The 14,377-nt window shown below is 33.7% G+C and overlaps 1 protein-coding gene across 1 annotated transcript; it reads right to left on the reverse strand.

Moving 5' to 3' along the window:
• LOC148197155 (uncharacterized) lies at positions 1-1,114 on the reverse strand. Its single transcript, XM_088092697.1, has 2 exons — positions 757-1,114; positions 1-348 (listed from the first exon to the last, which is right to left on the reverse strand). Exons 1-2 carry the CDS (start codon positions 1,112-1,114, stop codon positions 179-181), a joined length of 528 nt encoding a protein of 175 aa, XP_087948823.1. The 3' UTR covers positions 1-178.
• Positions 1,115-14,377: the final 13,263 nt, after the last annotated feature.

The raw sequence follows: 14,377 nt of genomic DNA on the forward strand, positions 1-14,377 counted from the left end.
ATTGTGGGATTAGATTGAGGAAGAAGTGCCAATAAACCATGAATTTGCTCTTGAGAAAGTCCCAAAATTGCGGAATGTGACTGTGCCGGAGAATTATTATAAGAAGGAACTACTGTAGAAGAATCTGTTGTAACATTGTGGACTCTTTTGGATTTGAGATCAGGTGGTAATCCATGTATTAGAAAGCAAGTATCAATGGTGTGGTTTGTCCTGCCACAGTGAGTGCATTGTCGAGGTGCACCAAACCTTCCCCCTGAGGAACGAGCCTGAGAACCTTGATAACGAGCCTAAGAACCTTGATATGAAGATCTTCCCCGGCCATAATCATTGGCAGGAGAGGGTTTACCTCTGCCATTGAAGGTAGAAAAAGAAGGTTTAGATTGAGAAACGTGTGACGCCATGACTGGAGGTTGAGAAAGAATTCCTGATTGTAATTGTCGCTCATGTTGAATTATCATCGAAAAAATTTTGGGTAAAGAAGCAAGGGATCCATGAGAAGGATCTGAGAGCGAACAACAGAGTAATTATCATTCAAGCCTCTAAGAAAACAAAGAACACAATCATTTTCACGATATTCCTTCATTGTCTTAGAAACAACACAACAAGAAGCAGAAGATTGGCATTCAGGAATAGGGCGAAAATTGCAAAGTTCATCCCAGAGAATCTTCATTTTAGTGTAATATGCAGTAACACTTAGATCAGACTGATGCATTGAATAAAGATCTTGATGCAATTGTGAAATTCGAACAGAATCACCTTGGGAGAAACGATCTTTGAGATCCTTCCATGCCGTAGCAACAGAGTCAATCCAAATAATACTTGTAGCAATCTCATGAGAAACATAATGATTGATCCAAGATAAAACTAGATTATTGCAACGCTTCCATGCTTGAACCATTGGATCTGTACCAGCTGGACAAGGAATGGAACCATCAACAAAGCCAAATTTATTCTTCATTTGTAGTGCCATAGACATCGAGCGAGCCCATCCATGATAATTGTGACCTTCAAGAATCGGGGAAACAAGCACCAATGAAGGATTCTCATTAGGATGAATGTAATAGTCATGTGTTGTATCTTGTAACGATGCGAGAGTAACAGAGGGAGTGGCCATAAAAGGAGAAGAAAAAGGCAGAAAAGCCAAGAACGAAAGGTAGAAAATGAAGATCTGGACAGGAAAAGAATTGGTTGCGGAAGAACGTGATAAAAAATTAATTTTCTTCTGATACCATGTTATGAGAAAAGAAAGGATAGGAATTGTATTTCTTATTCCATAAGAAGAGAGTACAATTTTACATATATATAATTGTTTGAAACAATATATAAACGGAATATAAATATAAAAATAGAATATAAATATAGGAAGATAAATGCACAGATATGAACGGAAAATAAATTAAATCCAATAATAAAAACAAAGTCTATTATTTTTATTTCATTGATTATGTTTATATCAAAACATTCTTATTGACAAGAATTATTATGATAAACAATCAAAACTAAATATCATTGACGAGAATGCTTTATAATATATATATATATATATATATATATGGAAAAAACTATTATTCTTATTTAAATAAATTACGTTGTTAATTTTAATAAATTAGATAACTTAGTTTTATAAACATAAAATAAAGATTTATAATCTCTTTTGTACTGTTTAAAAAGAAATAAAGTAAACTCTATATTTTCAATAATTAAACTAAACTGTAAAAATAATCTCTCTTTTAAATTGTAAAGTAGTCTAGACAAGATGAATTGAACACTTTATTTTCTTTTAACCGATTAAATTGAACGTGAACTATATCAAACTGTTTTAAAAAAGAAATGGTTGCTTTTATTAGAAATGGAATGTTTTGTGTCGAATTCTTAATAAAAAGTGATTTTTTTAAGTTTAGTATGCGATTTTAAAAGTGTATATATTGGGTTTTAAAGTTGTCAAAAATTGTGTGAATCAAGTCACTTCCGTTAAATTAATGGAGTTAACTCCCAATTGATGTGGCGAAGAAATTTGTACATCTTCTTCTCTTTCCTCTGCTTTTCCTGCAATTGCCACATCTTTTTTTCTCTTTTTTATGCATTAAACAAGCGCACTCTACGTTGATGCACAAAACAGTTTTAATATTCACTCACACCGTTTGGTCATTGGATTACACCATTCGATCACTCACACCATTCGGTCACTCACACAAGTCGGTCACTTACACTGTTCGATCACTCACACCGTTCGGGCACTCACACCGTTCAGGCACTCACACCATTCATTCAATTTCTCCTCTTTATCTTTCTAATAATTCTTGAGGTAGAGGTTGTGGAGGAAGGAGAGAGAGAAAAAAAAGTATTTAACAAAGATATAAAAAAGAAAGAAAAAGTTGGGGCATTGCAGGAAAAGTAGAGGAGAGAGAAGAAAATGTGCAGATTCCTTCGCCATGTCAGTTGGGAGTTAACTTTGTTTCTACCAATTTAACGGAAGAGACTTGATTCATTCAATTTTAACAATTTTAGGATCAATGTATACACTTTTAAAACCGAATACTAAATTAGAAAAAAATCATTTAACATAGGAACCAAGTAAGCTATTAAGCCTAAGTAGAATTATAGATATTGATAAATAATGAGTATGTTATTGATAAAAATAAATAAAGAGAATACAAAAGGAAGTCTGCATCTCAATTATCTTTAATAAAAAAACAAGAATGTAAATACAAGTATATCTGATAAAAACACATTTTTATAAAAATTGATGAAGGCTTTTGATAAAACTATATAGTCATATTAGGTCATATGATGATATTGGTAATGAATAATATATTGGAGTTATGATAAAAGATAAGTGAGTTATGTTAAGAATTCTTGTCACTAATATCTTTCAACCATAAGGAAGTAAATTAGATTAGAATAAAAAAAATGGACCTTTTCAAAATTTCAAAAACCTTTTAAAACAAATTTTATGAACTTAATAAAATTAGTGTGAGATGCATTTGTTAATGTTCAATTCAATCACAAATAATGAAATAAAAGAGTTTTAAATGAAAAAAAAAGAAACAAAACACACAAATTTTATATTAGTTCAATTACAATGAATTTAACAATTTTCTTAACAATTTAAGTTAGAAATTTCATTAAAGATCAAAGATTTGAGATTAAAAATATATCTACATAATTTTAAAACTAAAATCTAAACAATACAGTCTTCTAAAAAAACATAAGACTGAGTGATGCTTCACACAATCACAATAACTTTTTATATAAATATGAATTACAACATAAAAAATGGAATTACAAAATAAGGATACAAGAAAGATATTACATTAATCACTAGTAAAAAAGAAGCTTTTTAACGCGCGGTATATGCCTCGGTTTTACTGAAACCGAAGCGTATAAAAGCGCGGTGGCATTTTCGTAGTTTTAGACAACTTATATGCCTCGGGTATCAGTAGAACCGAAGCCAAAAAGATTTTCAACATCTGTTACGCGCCAACCGAGGCATATAACCCGTATATGTTTTTTAAATTTTAATTATTTTTCAAAACTTTAGGCACCGGTTATCTTAAAACCGAGTCAGTATCCCTCTCTTACCTCAGGTAAATATTAACCGAGGCATATACTCATACATATTACAACTCTTCCTCTTCTGCTCTCTCACTCACGCTCAGACTCTTCCTCTTCTCTCACGCTCAGACTCTTCCTCTTCTCTCACGCTCAGACTCTTCCTCTTCTCTCACGCGATCTCCTTCACTCTTCCTCTTCTTCTCTCTCGCTCACACGATCTCCTTCACTCTTCCTCTCCTTCACTCTTCCTCTTCTTCTCTCTCGCTCACGCGATCTCCTTCACTCCGCCGCTCCGCCGCTCAGATCTCCTTTCAAGGTACCCTTCTCACTTTTCCTCTTCTTCTTTCTCGCTCAAATCTCCTTCTCACAGTTCCTCTTCTTCTTCTCTCTGTTGCTTTGCCATGGCTGCATCCCACCCCGCAACCCCAACCCGTCACGCCTCCCACTCCGCAACCCCAACCCGTCACGCCTCCCACCCCGCAACCCCAACCCGTCACTCCTCCCCCTCCCCCCCCCCCCCCCCCGCAACCCCAACCCGTCACGCCTCCCACCCCGCAACCCCAACCCCACCACCAACCGGACACGATCTCACTCCACCAGCGGACGCGATCTCAGATCTAGTGTTGTTCGTGGACCGCCTGGTACGGCCCGTGCCAGTGGTGGAGCCGTTAGCCTAGCACCCGGTCCAGCCCCCTTCCGAGCCCTTAACCACCGTGGATGAAGCTGTTGTGGGACCGTCCGGCTCCGCTTCGAAGGCCGAGGATGGCAGCGTCAATGAGGATGAAGGTTGGGTTCTACCGATTGAAAAGGAGAGTTCTTTGTACTGGAAATGGGGGAGAAGGAAGGATGCTGGGAAATGGGGGCCGAGGATGGCAGCGATTTTCTTTCATTTTTTTCCATTTGTTATGCTGGATTTATCTGTTCATTGATGTATCCTATACTCTGATTTGTGGTTTTATCTGCTCTGTGATGTATCTTATTCTGATTTTTGGAGTTGGTTTGTGTTTTGGAATTATAACTGAAAATGCTTGAGTTCGAATTCTTCATTGAGACATGCTCCTGTGTTAAAGGATTGAGGAAAAGACCTAGAAAATGGTTCTGCAGTTTTCTCAAATTTTTTTTTATTAAATTTTTTAAGATACTAACTCGGTTCAAAAGATAACCGAGGCAAAAATAGATCCTTTTTTGACCCGGTTTAGAACCGAGGCATTAAACGTATTCTTTTTACCTCGCCTCTATATGCACCGGTTGTAAAACCGGTGCGTATAAACGAAACTAACCGATGCCATTTCTGGGTATTGCACTAGTGAATGTTTTACAATTCAAACCTATAACTAAAGAGAAAAATCTTTCAATATTTATTTTCTTGAATAAAATTTTGATGTAAAGTTAGAATACTCAAAACTCTTTCACACTGATTTTAAAATGTCAAAGTATTCTCTTGAAATGAAAAAATATACAAAAAATTAAAAAAAAAAAACAACTAGCAATATTAATTAATTATATTAGTGATTATGTTGATATTTAATCCAATGATAAAAAATAAATCAAGGTTTCAAATTAGTTTTAAAATATCACGTCAGTTACAGAGTAATTGAAAAAGTGGGACCTTTAAACATTTTGTTTTGAAACTCTTAACTTTTTTATTCATATAAAATCATTCATTTCTCAATTCTTCATTGTTTTATGTTTTTGTATTCTTTAAGAATTTCATACCATCGTTGTTGAAGATGAAATCAAAGTGAACTCCTCAAAACAAAAAGATAAATTAAAAATGAGTCCTAGTAGTAAGGGAAAACATAAGGATAATTTTCCTTGCATCACTCTCTCCGATGAAGTTGATCATTATGCTTTTGAGCTTTTAACTCCCAAAGTTCTATGTCATTTTCGTCAAGAATTAATGTCACTTTATATTAGGCTGAGGCCCAAGATGGTGTGCACTGAGATAAGGCCCAATACTGGGCGGCCCATGCGAAAACTAAAGCCATCAGAATAGATGACTTCTCCAAACGTGTCCAGCACTTTGGCACTGATCAGGAGAGAGAAGAGAGTGCTTCCAGAGAGTTCCGTCTCAGAGGATGAAGGTCCAGCGGAGCTCCGGCAACCTTAGAGACTTCAGACGGCAATGGTGCAGGCGGAGAAAAAGTTCAGGGCAGAGAGACGGGTAAGTAAAAAGTATCCTTTTTCTATTCTGATTAGTTTCAAATGTATCAAAATGATATTGCTTTCATTGATTGTAAAACAGTAAGCAGAGATCTATATATATGGATCTCTGGTAAACAGAAAACAATAAAGAGTTAAAACAGAATACATTGAACAAAGCCCTAAACTGGACTACGGTTCAGTTGGTCATTATGAACCCAATAACTGATTCTTAATAGCCTCCCCTCAAACTGGATGGTGTATATTCACTAATCCAAGTTTGGGAACGATAGTTTTGTATTTGACGCGGTGAGGGAATTTAGTGAAGATGTCTGCGAGCTGCTCGTCAGATCGTATGGGAAGGAGAGTGAGTAGGTGTTCCTGGAGCTTTTCACGAACCACATGACAGTCAAGCTCAATATGCTTGGTGCGTTCGTGAAAGCTTTGATTGTGGGCTATATGCCTTGCAGATTTGTTGTCACAGTATAAAGCAGGGGTCCCTGCCTCCTTAACTTGAAAGTCCTGTAATAGATAGCAGAGCCACTGTATTTCACATACAGTGGCTGCTAGTGCTCTGTACTCAGCTTCTGTGGATGATCGAGATACGGTTTTCTGCTTCTTAGACTTCCAGGAGATAAGAGAGGATCCGAGGAAGACACAGAATCCCGTTGTAGATCTTCTAGTATTGGGGCAAGTTGCCCAGTCAGAGTCACTGAAGGCTTTTAGCTGTATGGGGGACTCAGCAGAGAAGAACAACCCTTCAGAGGGTTTAGCTTTAATGTACCTGAGGATGTGCTGAATAGCACGGTAGTGATGGTCAGTGGGTGCCTGCATGAACTGACTAAGTAGATTAACTGTGAAACATAAATCAGGTCTAGTATTTGTAAGATAGAGTAACTTCCCTATTAGTCTTCTGTATGGTCCAGGGTCATCCAGATAACTGTCTTCTTTGTATAAGGAAGTGGTATCACTGAGAAAGGGAGTAGATGAAGGCTTGCAGCCTAACATCCCTGTCTCCTCCAGTATGTCCAAAGCATACTTCCTTTGGCACAAATGAATGCCTTTCTTTGACCTGGCTACCTCTAAACCGAGGAAATACTTGAGCTCACCCAGGTTCTTTATTCGAAACTTCTTGTGAAGAAGTTCTTTCATGCTGTTGATCTCTATCATAGAGTTCCCTGTCAAAACAATATCATCCACATATACAAGTAGAGCAGTGAAACTGGTGGGCGTTGTTCTAATGAACAAAGAGTGGTCAGACTTAGATTGGACATAATTAACAGATGTCAAGAAAGAAGATAGTTTCTCAAACCACTGTCGACTGGCCTGCTTCAAGCCATATAGGGATTTTCTCAACCTGCAAACAAGTCTTTTATTGTGGTCCATCAAACCTGGAGGTGGCTCCATGTATACCTCTTCATTTAGGTCCCCATGTAAGAAAGCATTGTCCACATCTAGTTGAGGTAGAAACCAATTATTGGAAGCTGCTAGAGCAATAAGTAACCTAACTGTAGTTAGTTTGGCAACAGGAGAAAAGGTATCAAGATAATCTATTCCCTCTTGTTGTGTGTACCCTTTGGCTACTAAGCGAGCCTTGAGTCTCTCAATACTGCCATCAGCTTTGTACTTTGTCTTGTACACCCATTTACATCCTATAGCATTCTTCCCTGGAGGCAGCTGGGTTAGAGTCCATGTATCATTATCTTGCAGGGCTTTAATCTCTCTCTGCATAGCCTCTACCCACTCATTCATGTACCTTGCTTCATTATAGGATTTGGGCTCCTTGCTTGCCGTGACTGCCATGGTATATTTTAGATGCCTTCCTGTAAGATTGTCACAACACAATTGATTGGTTATCGGATAAGGGGTTTTAAGGCTATTTTTCAGAGATAGGGATTGATTCACCTGATGGACATAATCTTTAAGATAGTCAGGAGTTTTCCTGGGTCTGTTTGATCTTCTTTGTAGTTGGGTGTCCTGGTTGTCTTCTGCAGTTTCACTGCTGTCTTCACTAACATTGGGCTGTTGTGCCCTTTCCTGGGCAGCATTTTGTATCATCATCGGGATAGTTATCTCCTGATAGGTCGTCAATTGGTGCAGTGGTGTTCTCTCCAATAGTGTAATCTGTATTGCTGTCCTGCAATGTCTTGTAAGGAAAGGTGTCCTCATGAAAGACAACATTTCGGCTTACAAGTAGCTCTTTGGTGTTTATGTCAAGCACAAGGTATCCTTTGACACCAGATTTGTATCCTAGGAAAACCCCTTTTCTAGCTCTTGGGTCAAGTTTATTCCTGTTATATTCAAGAGTAGAAGCAAAATACAAGCATCCAAAAACTTTGAGGTTTAAGAAGGAGGGGGGCATGTGATAAAGCAAATCATAAGGGGTTTTGTTACTGAGAATGGGGGTAGGCAGCCTATTGATGAGGTAGACTGCATGGCTAATAGCATAAGACCAGTAAATATTAGGTATGTTAGCTTGGAAAAGCAGACCACGGGTAACATTCAAAATGTGTTGATGCTTCCTTTCAACAACAGAATTTTGTTCAGGAGTTTCAACACAACTCCTTTGATGATTAATGCCGTGTATCTTATAAAAATCCACACAGCTAAATTCAGGCCCATTGTCAGACCTAATGATTTTAATCCCTTTGTTGAACTGATTTTTAATTTTGATCACAAAATTCTGTAATAAGTCTCTGGTCTGCCCTTTATTATTCATTAGAAAAATCCAAGTATGTCTACTATAGTCATCAACTATGGTGAGAAAGTATTTATGGCCATGAATAGAAACAGTGCTAAAAGGGCCCCATATATCACAGTGAATAATATCAAAACAATCAGTAGTAGCAGTAGTACTTTGTAAAAAAGGCAATTTTCGTTGTTTGGCAAAATGGCAAGTATCACAAACAATATTGGTCCCTAGTTTGACATAAGGAAAAACATCACATATTTGTTTCATAACTCTGTCTCCTGGGTGGCCTAGTCTATAATGCCACAGATTTACATTAGTCTTTTTAAAGGAAAAAATGGTCTTGGCAGTATGTCTTTGGTCAGTCTTAGGCAGGTCTTGTAGGTAATATAGGCCTCTCCAACAACTAGCATATCCAATCATCCTCAAAGTATGGTTCTGCTTTATCTGACAAGTCTTGGAAGAGAAAGTCAGTATACAATTTTGGTCTTTGGTAAGACTTTGAACAGAGATTAAATTGAAACTGAAATCAGGTATATATAGAACATTGAAAATGATAAGGTCCTTAGATAATTGTACTGTCCCAGCATAATCAGCAGTTAAGATAGTATTATTTGGCAATCTTACAGATATAGGTTTAATTCTATAATAAGTAGTAAAATTCATTCTATCATGTGTCACATGGTCTGTGGCACCAGTATCAATTATCCAGGGAGAAATACCTGGTTTATCTGCACTTTCAGCTCTCCGAACTTGATTAATCTTGTGAGTTGGTTCATCATCTTTGTCTATCATTCTAAGTAGCTTCTGCATTTGTTCTGCAGTGAGGGAGTTAAGGATATTGTTGTTATTGGCAGTCTGTATTTTCTGATTATCATTAGGTTCAGCTGTGTTCTGACAAGCATTAGCAGAACTCCATTCACCCCTTTTGTCTTGACTGCCTTCTGCTTTCTTGTACCAAGGTGGGTACCCGTGTTTAGAATAGCACTCATCAACAGTGTGGTTCATTTTGTTGCAAAATGAGCATTGTTTCCCATGGTTGGGGTTTCTACCTCTTCCTCTTCCTTGGCCACGCAATCCAGGTCCCCTTCCTTGGCCTTTCCACTGGCTGTTTTTGTCAGCAGTATTTACCATCACTTTGGCATCAGTAGACCCATGTTTTTCTTGTCTTTCTTGTTGCATGATAAGAGAGAAAACCCGATTGATGTTTGGAAGAGGATCCATAAGGAGAATTTGTGTCCTAACAGTGTTGTAAGAGTCATTCAAGCCCTTTAGAAAACATATTACGTGCTCCATTTCTCTATATTTCAAGAGAACCTTTGAAAGGGCACAACTACATGGTATCTTGCATGTGCAAATGGGTATGGGTCTCAAGAATTCTAATTCTTCCCACAGAATTTTTAGATCTGTAAAATATTGGCTAACTCCTCTTTCCCCTTGTCTAATGGAGTGTATATCTTGAAGGAGATCTGATATCTTGAAATGATCACCTTTGGAAAACCTTTCTTTTAATTCATCCCATAATTCTTTTGCTTCTTCCACGTATATAACACTCTCGGCAATTTGAGGGGAAAGAGTCTTGGTTATCCAAGATAATATCATCATGTTGCATCTCTCCCAAGCATCATATAGGATATCATCTTTCTGGGGTCTCTCTATGGACCCATCAATGAATTTCACTTTGTTCTTGGAAAGCAAAGCTCTTCTCATGCTTCTGCTCCAAGAAGAGTAGTTATTTTCACCCAGAGTTTGTGTGATGAGGGTGAGTCCAGGATTCTCTCCTGGGTGTAGATAATAAGGGCTGGATGGGTTGTTGACTTCAACCTGTTCCATGAGGTCTAGAGTGGTACAGAACAGCCCAAGAACGTATCAAGAGTATCAGCAGGTGGAGCGGAAGCAGAGCAGGTCTACCTGCTCTGATACCATATTAGGCTGAGGCCCAAGATGGTGTGCACTGAGATAAGGCCCAATACTGGGCGGCCCATGCGAAAACTAAAGCCATCAGAATAGATGACTTCTCCAAACGTGTCCAGCACTTTGGCACTGATCAGGAGAGAGAAGAGAGTGCTTCCAGAGAGTTCCGTCTCAGAGGATGAAGGTCCAGCGGAGCTCCGGCAACCTTAGAGACTTCAGACGGCAATGGTGCAGGCGGAGAAAAAGTTCAGGGCAGAGAGACGGGTAAGTAAAAAGTATCCTTTTTCTATTCTGATTAGTTTCAAATGTATCAAAATGATATTGCTTTCATTGATTGTAAAACAGTAAGCAGAGATCTATATATATGGATCTCTGGTAAACAGAAAACAATAAAGAGTTAAAACAGAATACATTGAACAAAGCCCTAAACTGGACTACGGTTCAGTTGGTCATTATGAACCCAATAACTGATTCTTAATACTTTAATTGTTAGTTTGTGACAGAATACCAAAATTAATACTCCAAAAATTACTTTTGGTGGGGCTTGAGTTCGGTCTTTTAACTCAAGTTGAAGGCTAAAATAATATGTTATTTGAGAGTTTTGTCCTTTTAAGATCCTATCAAATATATAACAAACTTAAATAAAAGTTTGTCTTAAGTTTGTGTATAAATCTAATCAAGAAAAATATGCTTTTTCTTTTCTTGTTGAAATACCCTTAATTAAATATTTAGGCATTGATATTAAAGAAGTCACATCTCTAATTTCTTTTTTAACTACTAATATAGTCAAATCATCAAGCATTAACATAATGTACATGGTTGAAGATGTTAGATGCACTCTTCCAATGGTCACTAGAAGGGGAGAAATGTATTTAACAAACAATTTACACTAGCAAGAGATATTAGTTTTTAGTTTTTTTCTTCTTCTTCTTCTCTTCATCTCTCTAGTACAACTAAAAGTAAAAACAATTACAAAAATTCTAATAATATTAATCCACTTAATTTTTATCTTATTTAAATCTTATATTTTAATGTTAATTTATTATTAATTAAAGATTAAATATGTTTTTAATCTTTTAATTTTGACATAAAATTAAAATTTGTATATATTCAAACTTTAAAAGTGAATAGATATAATTGTAATTCATTATACATATCTCAGTTCATCTAATACTTCAGTCAATTCACTCAGTTAAATAGTTAATACATAGATTAATAGAACTTGAACAATTCATTCAATTTTAAATTCTGATCAATTGAAAATGTAGAGTTCTCTACAAAGATTACTCATGTGATCTTTGATCTACAAATAACTGAGGATGAAGTCAAAGATAAAAAAAGACAAAAATAAGTTTTTAGAATTTTTTTTAAAAGATAATGATTTTTATAAAATGAAATTTTGTTAATAGAAATTTTATTTATAATATAATATTTTAAATAATAAAATAATTGAATATCATCTTCCAAAAATCACTGCTTCTTTTTACTATTGAAAACCACAACATTAAACACCAAAATCAAATTATAATAATTTTTCACAAGATAATTGGAAAATATGAAATATTTTAGCCCCAAACTTTCTTAATCAACAACTTGACTAAACTAAATGTTTTTATACTAGAATTTGAAAGTTTCTAAACGAATATTTAATAAGTTGAAACTTTTAAAATTTATAAGTTGAGATTTAGCTTTTGTTGAAAAACAAATGTCGTAGTAAGATATGTGTAAGCAATAAAAGAAAGTCCGTTAATACTTCCACTCAAATAAGTCAAATAATAATAAAATATGAATTAATATAGAAAACAATGAAAAATATAAATAAGAGTATCTTAAATAATTGTTACAATTAATATTTTATTAAAAATGTAAAAGAAAAATAAGTACATCTTTAAATTTTTATATTATTCTAATTAATTCATTAATAAATAACTAATTTATTGATGATTTGAGTTATGTTTTAAATAGTTCAAATACAAATAAATACTTTGCTGTGTAATTCAGTTTGTCTTTTAATTATTTTTAAGAGTTATGTTTACAAACAATAGTCCGAAAAATTTCTACATGAAAGACAGGAAGAAAATATTGCAGAGACAACGTATTCTCATCCAGCATTACTTGGTGTACTCCCAATTTTTCAAAATAAAACGAAGGGAGTATTAATTTATACAACAGAAATTTTAGTTTTATAATTCTTATAAAATGTTCAATTAAATCTCTAATTTTAGTTTAATTCAGTCTTCTAATTTTTAAAAATAATTAAATTAGATATTTTTTTGTTAGATTAGGTTAGATTTTATATATTAAATCACTCTATCTAAAAAGTTTAAATATGAAAATTAATTTTATTTTATATAATAATTTAATGTATAATTTTTTTAAAAAAAATATTATTAATTAAAGAATTAATTAAATATTTTTCAAAATTAAAAGACTAAACTAACGAAATAAAAATTACTAGTGAAAAGATAAAATTAATAATGTTAGTTGACATTATTTTTACAATGGGTATGAAATTGAAGGGAGAGAATGAGTGAGATGTGTTTTGTGCATATTCTTAGATATTTAGCCTTCAGATTTTATATTTCAGAGTTTTGAAAAAAACCGGGTTCTCTGCAATTCTTAAAGTATTCTGACAATGAATCATGTGCACGCGGAACCTCCATTTTCAGTCATTGTCTTTACAGTTGGTCTCCTGTTACACGTTTCTGTAAAATGATTTTTTTTTTCTCTTATTCAGAAAACCATGTTAGCAACCAACCATCAACCTTCATACTTATATAGTTGTCACGTAAATATACAAGAGTTTCTATATCATTGGTACCTATCATAAATAAAATACTTCAAAAGTAATCTACAAAAAAAGTTAGAAGTAATCTCAAATAGTAAATATAGTATATAGTTAATTATTTTTATAAAATTTAAATATATAACACTAGATAAATAAATTAAAGATAATAAGAAAATATATTAAAACATATATAATAATAGAAGAAGACTAAATAAGATACAAATTTAAATTAAAGTAGTTTGTAACTTATTATTTACGAAACATTTTGAGTTTTTAAAGTTTTTGTCAAATGATCGACGAGATGTCAAATTAATTAACGTATTTATAAGTAAAAATTTCTTTAACAACTTTTTCTTCACAAATTTTTTATACGAATAAATGATACATAATCTATTATTAAAAGGTTGTTAACGTATCATGATTTTATTTATAATAGACTGATAACAAACTTTAATTTGTGATATTTTTAAAAAGAATAATTCATCAAAAAATTTCTTTTCTAGAACCATGTATAAACAAAAAAATACATCACAACAATTTATTGTTTAAGTACCTCAAATATAGCAGTAAAATATTAAAAATTTGATCAAAAATGCTAAAAGAAATTGTATCTTAAATGATGAATTTTTAAAAATTTACAACAATTTTCATTTTTAAGTGTCTCCATACCAAGTTTTTAATAAAAGTTATCACAATTTAAACTTTTTCACCACCAAATATTCACAATTTTGACTCTTTGAATAATATCTTATAATTGAACAATCTACATTCAAAAACAACTTAATAATAATAATCCCATCTCATAGAAATTTCCATAACAAGATTTGAGTCAAAAGTAATTTTTTAGTGAATTTTACAAAATCAGAGTTAATTCAAAAATGCAAAAATGTAATATTTAGGACACATAACAATGTAATAAATATTAATAATTTTCTCTTAGTATAATTATTAGTAGTAATAATTTTTATGGGTAGAAAATATGTAAACAAAAATTTTTAGTAGCTTAGATAGTAATTACCTTGTAACACTTGAAACATGAACACAAATATAGTGGAATACTTTTCTTTAAAATATATTTTTATAAAATTAATTAATTAATTAATTAATTAATAAAAAAAATCAAAACAAAAGGACAAACTAACTTTCGATTGTCCAATTGCAGTTAAGAAAGTTTTAGTTCTAAGGTCTATAATTAAATAAATGAATTTCTTTAGTTCTAAAGTATATATTTAAGTAAAATTTTAATCCCCGTTTGGTCTACCGTTAGATTAAAATGAGATTTTAAAATA

The sequence above is a fragment of the Vigna umbellata genome, chromosome 6 (assembly GCF_029865625.1).
Source record: "Vigna umbellata cultivar VRB3 chromosome 6, Vumbellata_1.0, whole genome shotgun sequence".
In the NCBI taxonomy this organism is placed as follows: Eukaryota; Viridiplantae; Streptophyta; class Magnoliopsida; order Fabales; family Fabaceae; genus Vigna; species Vigna umbellata.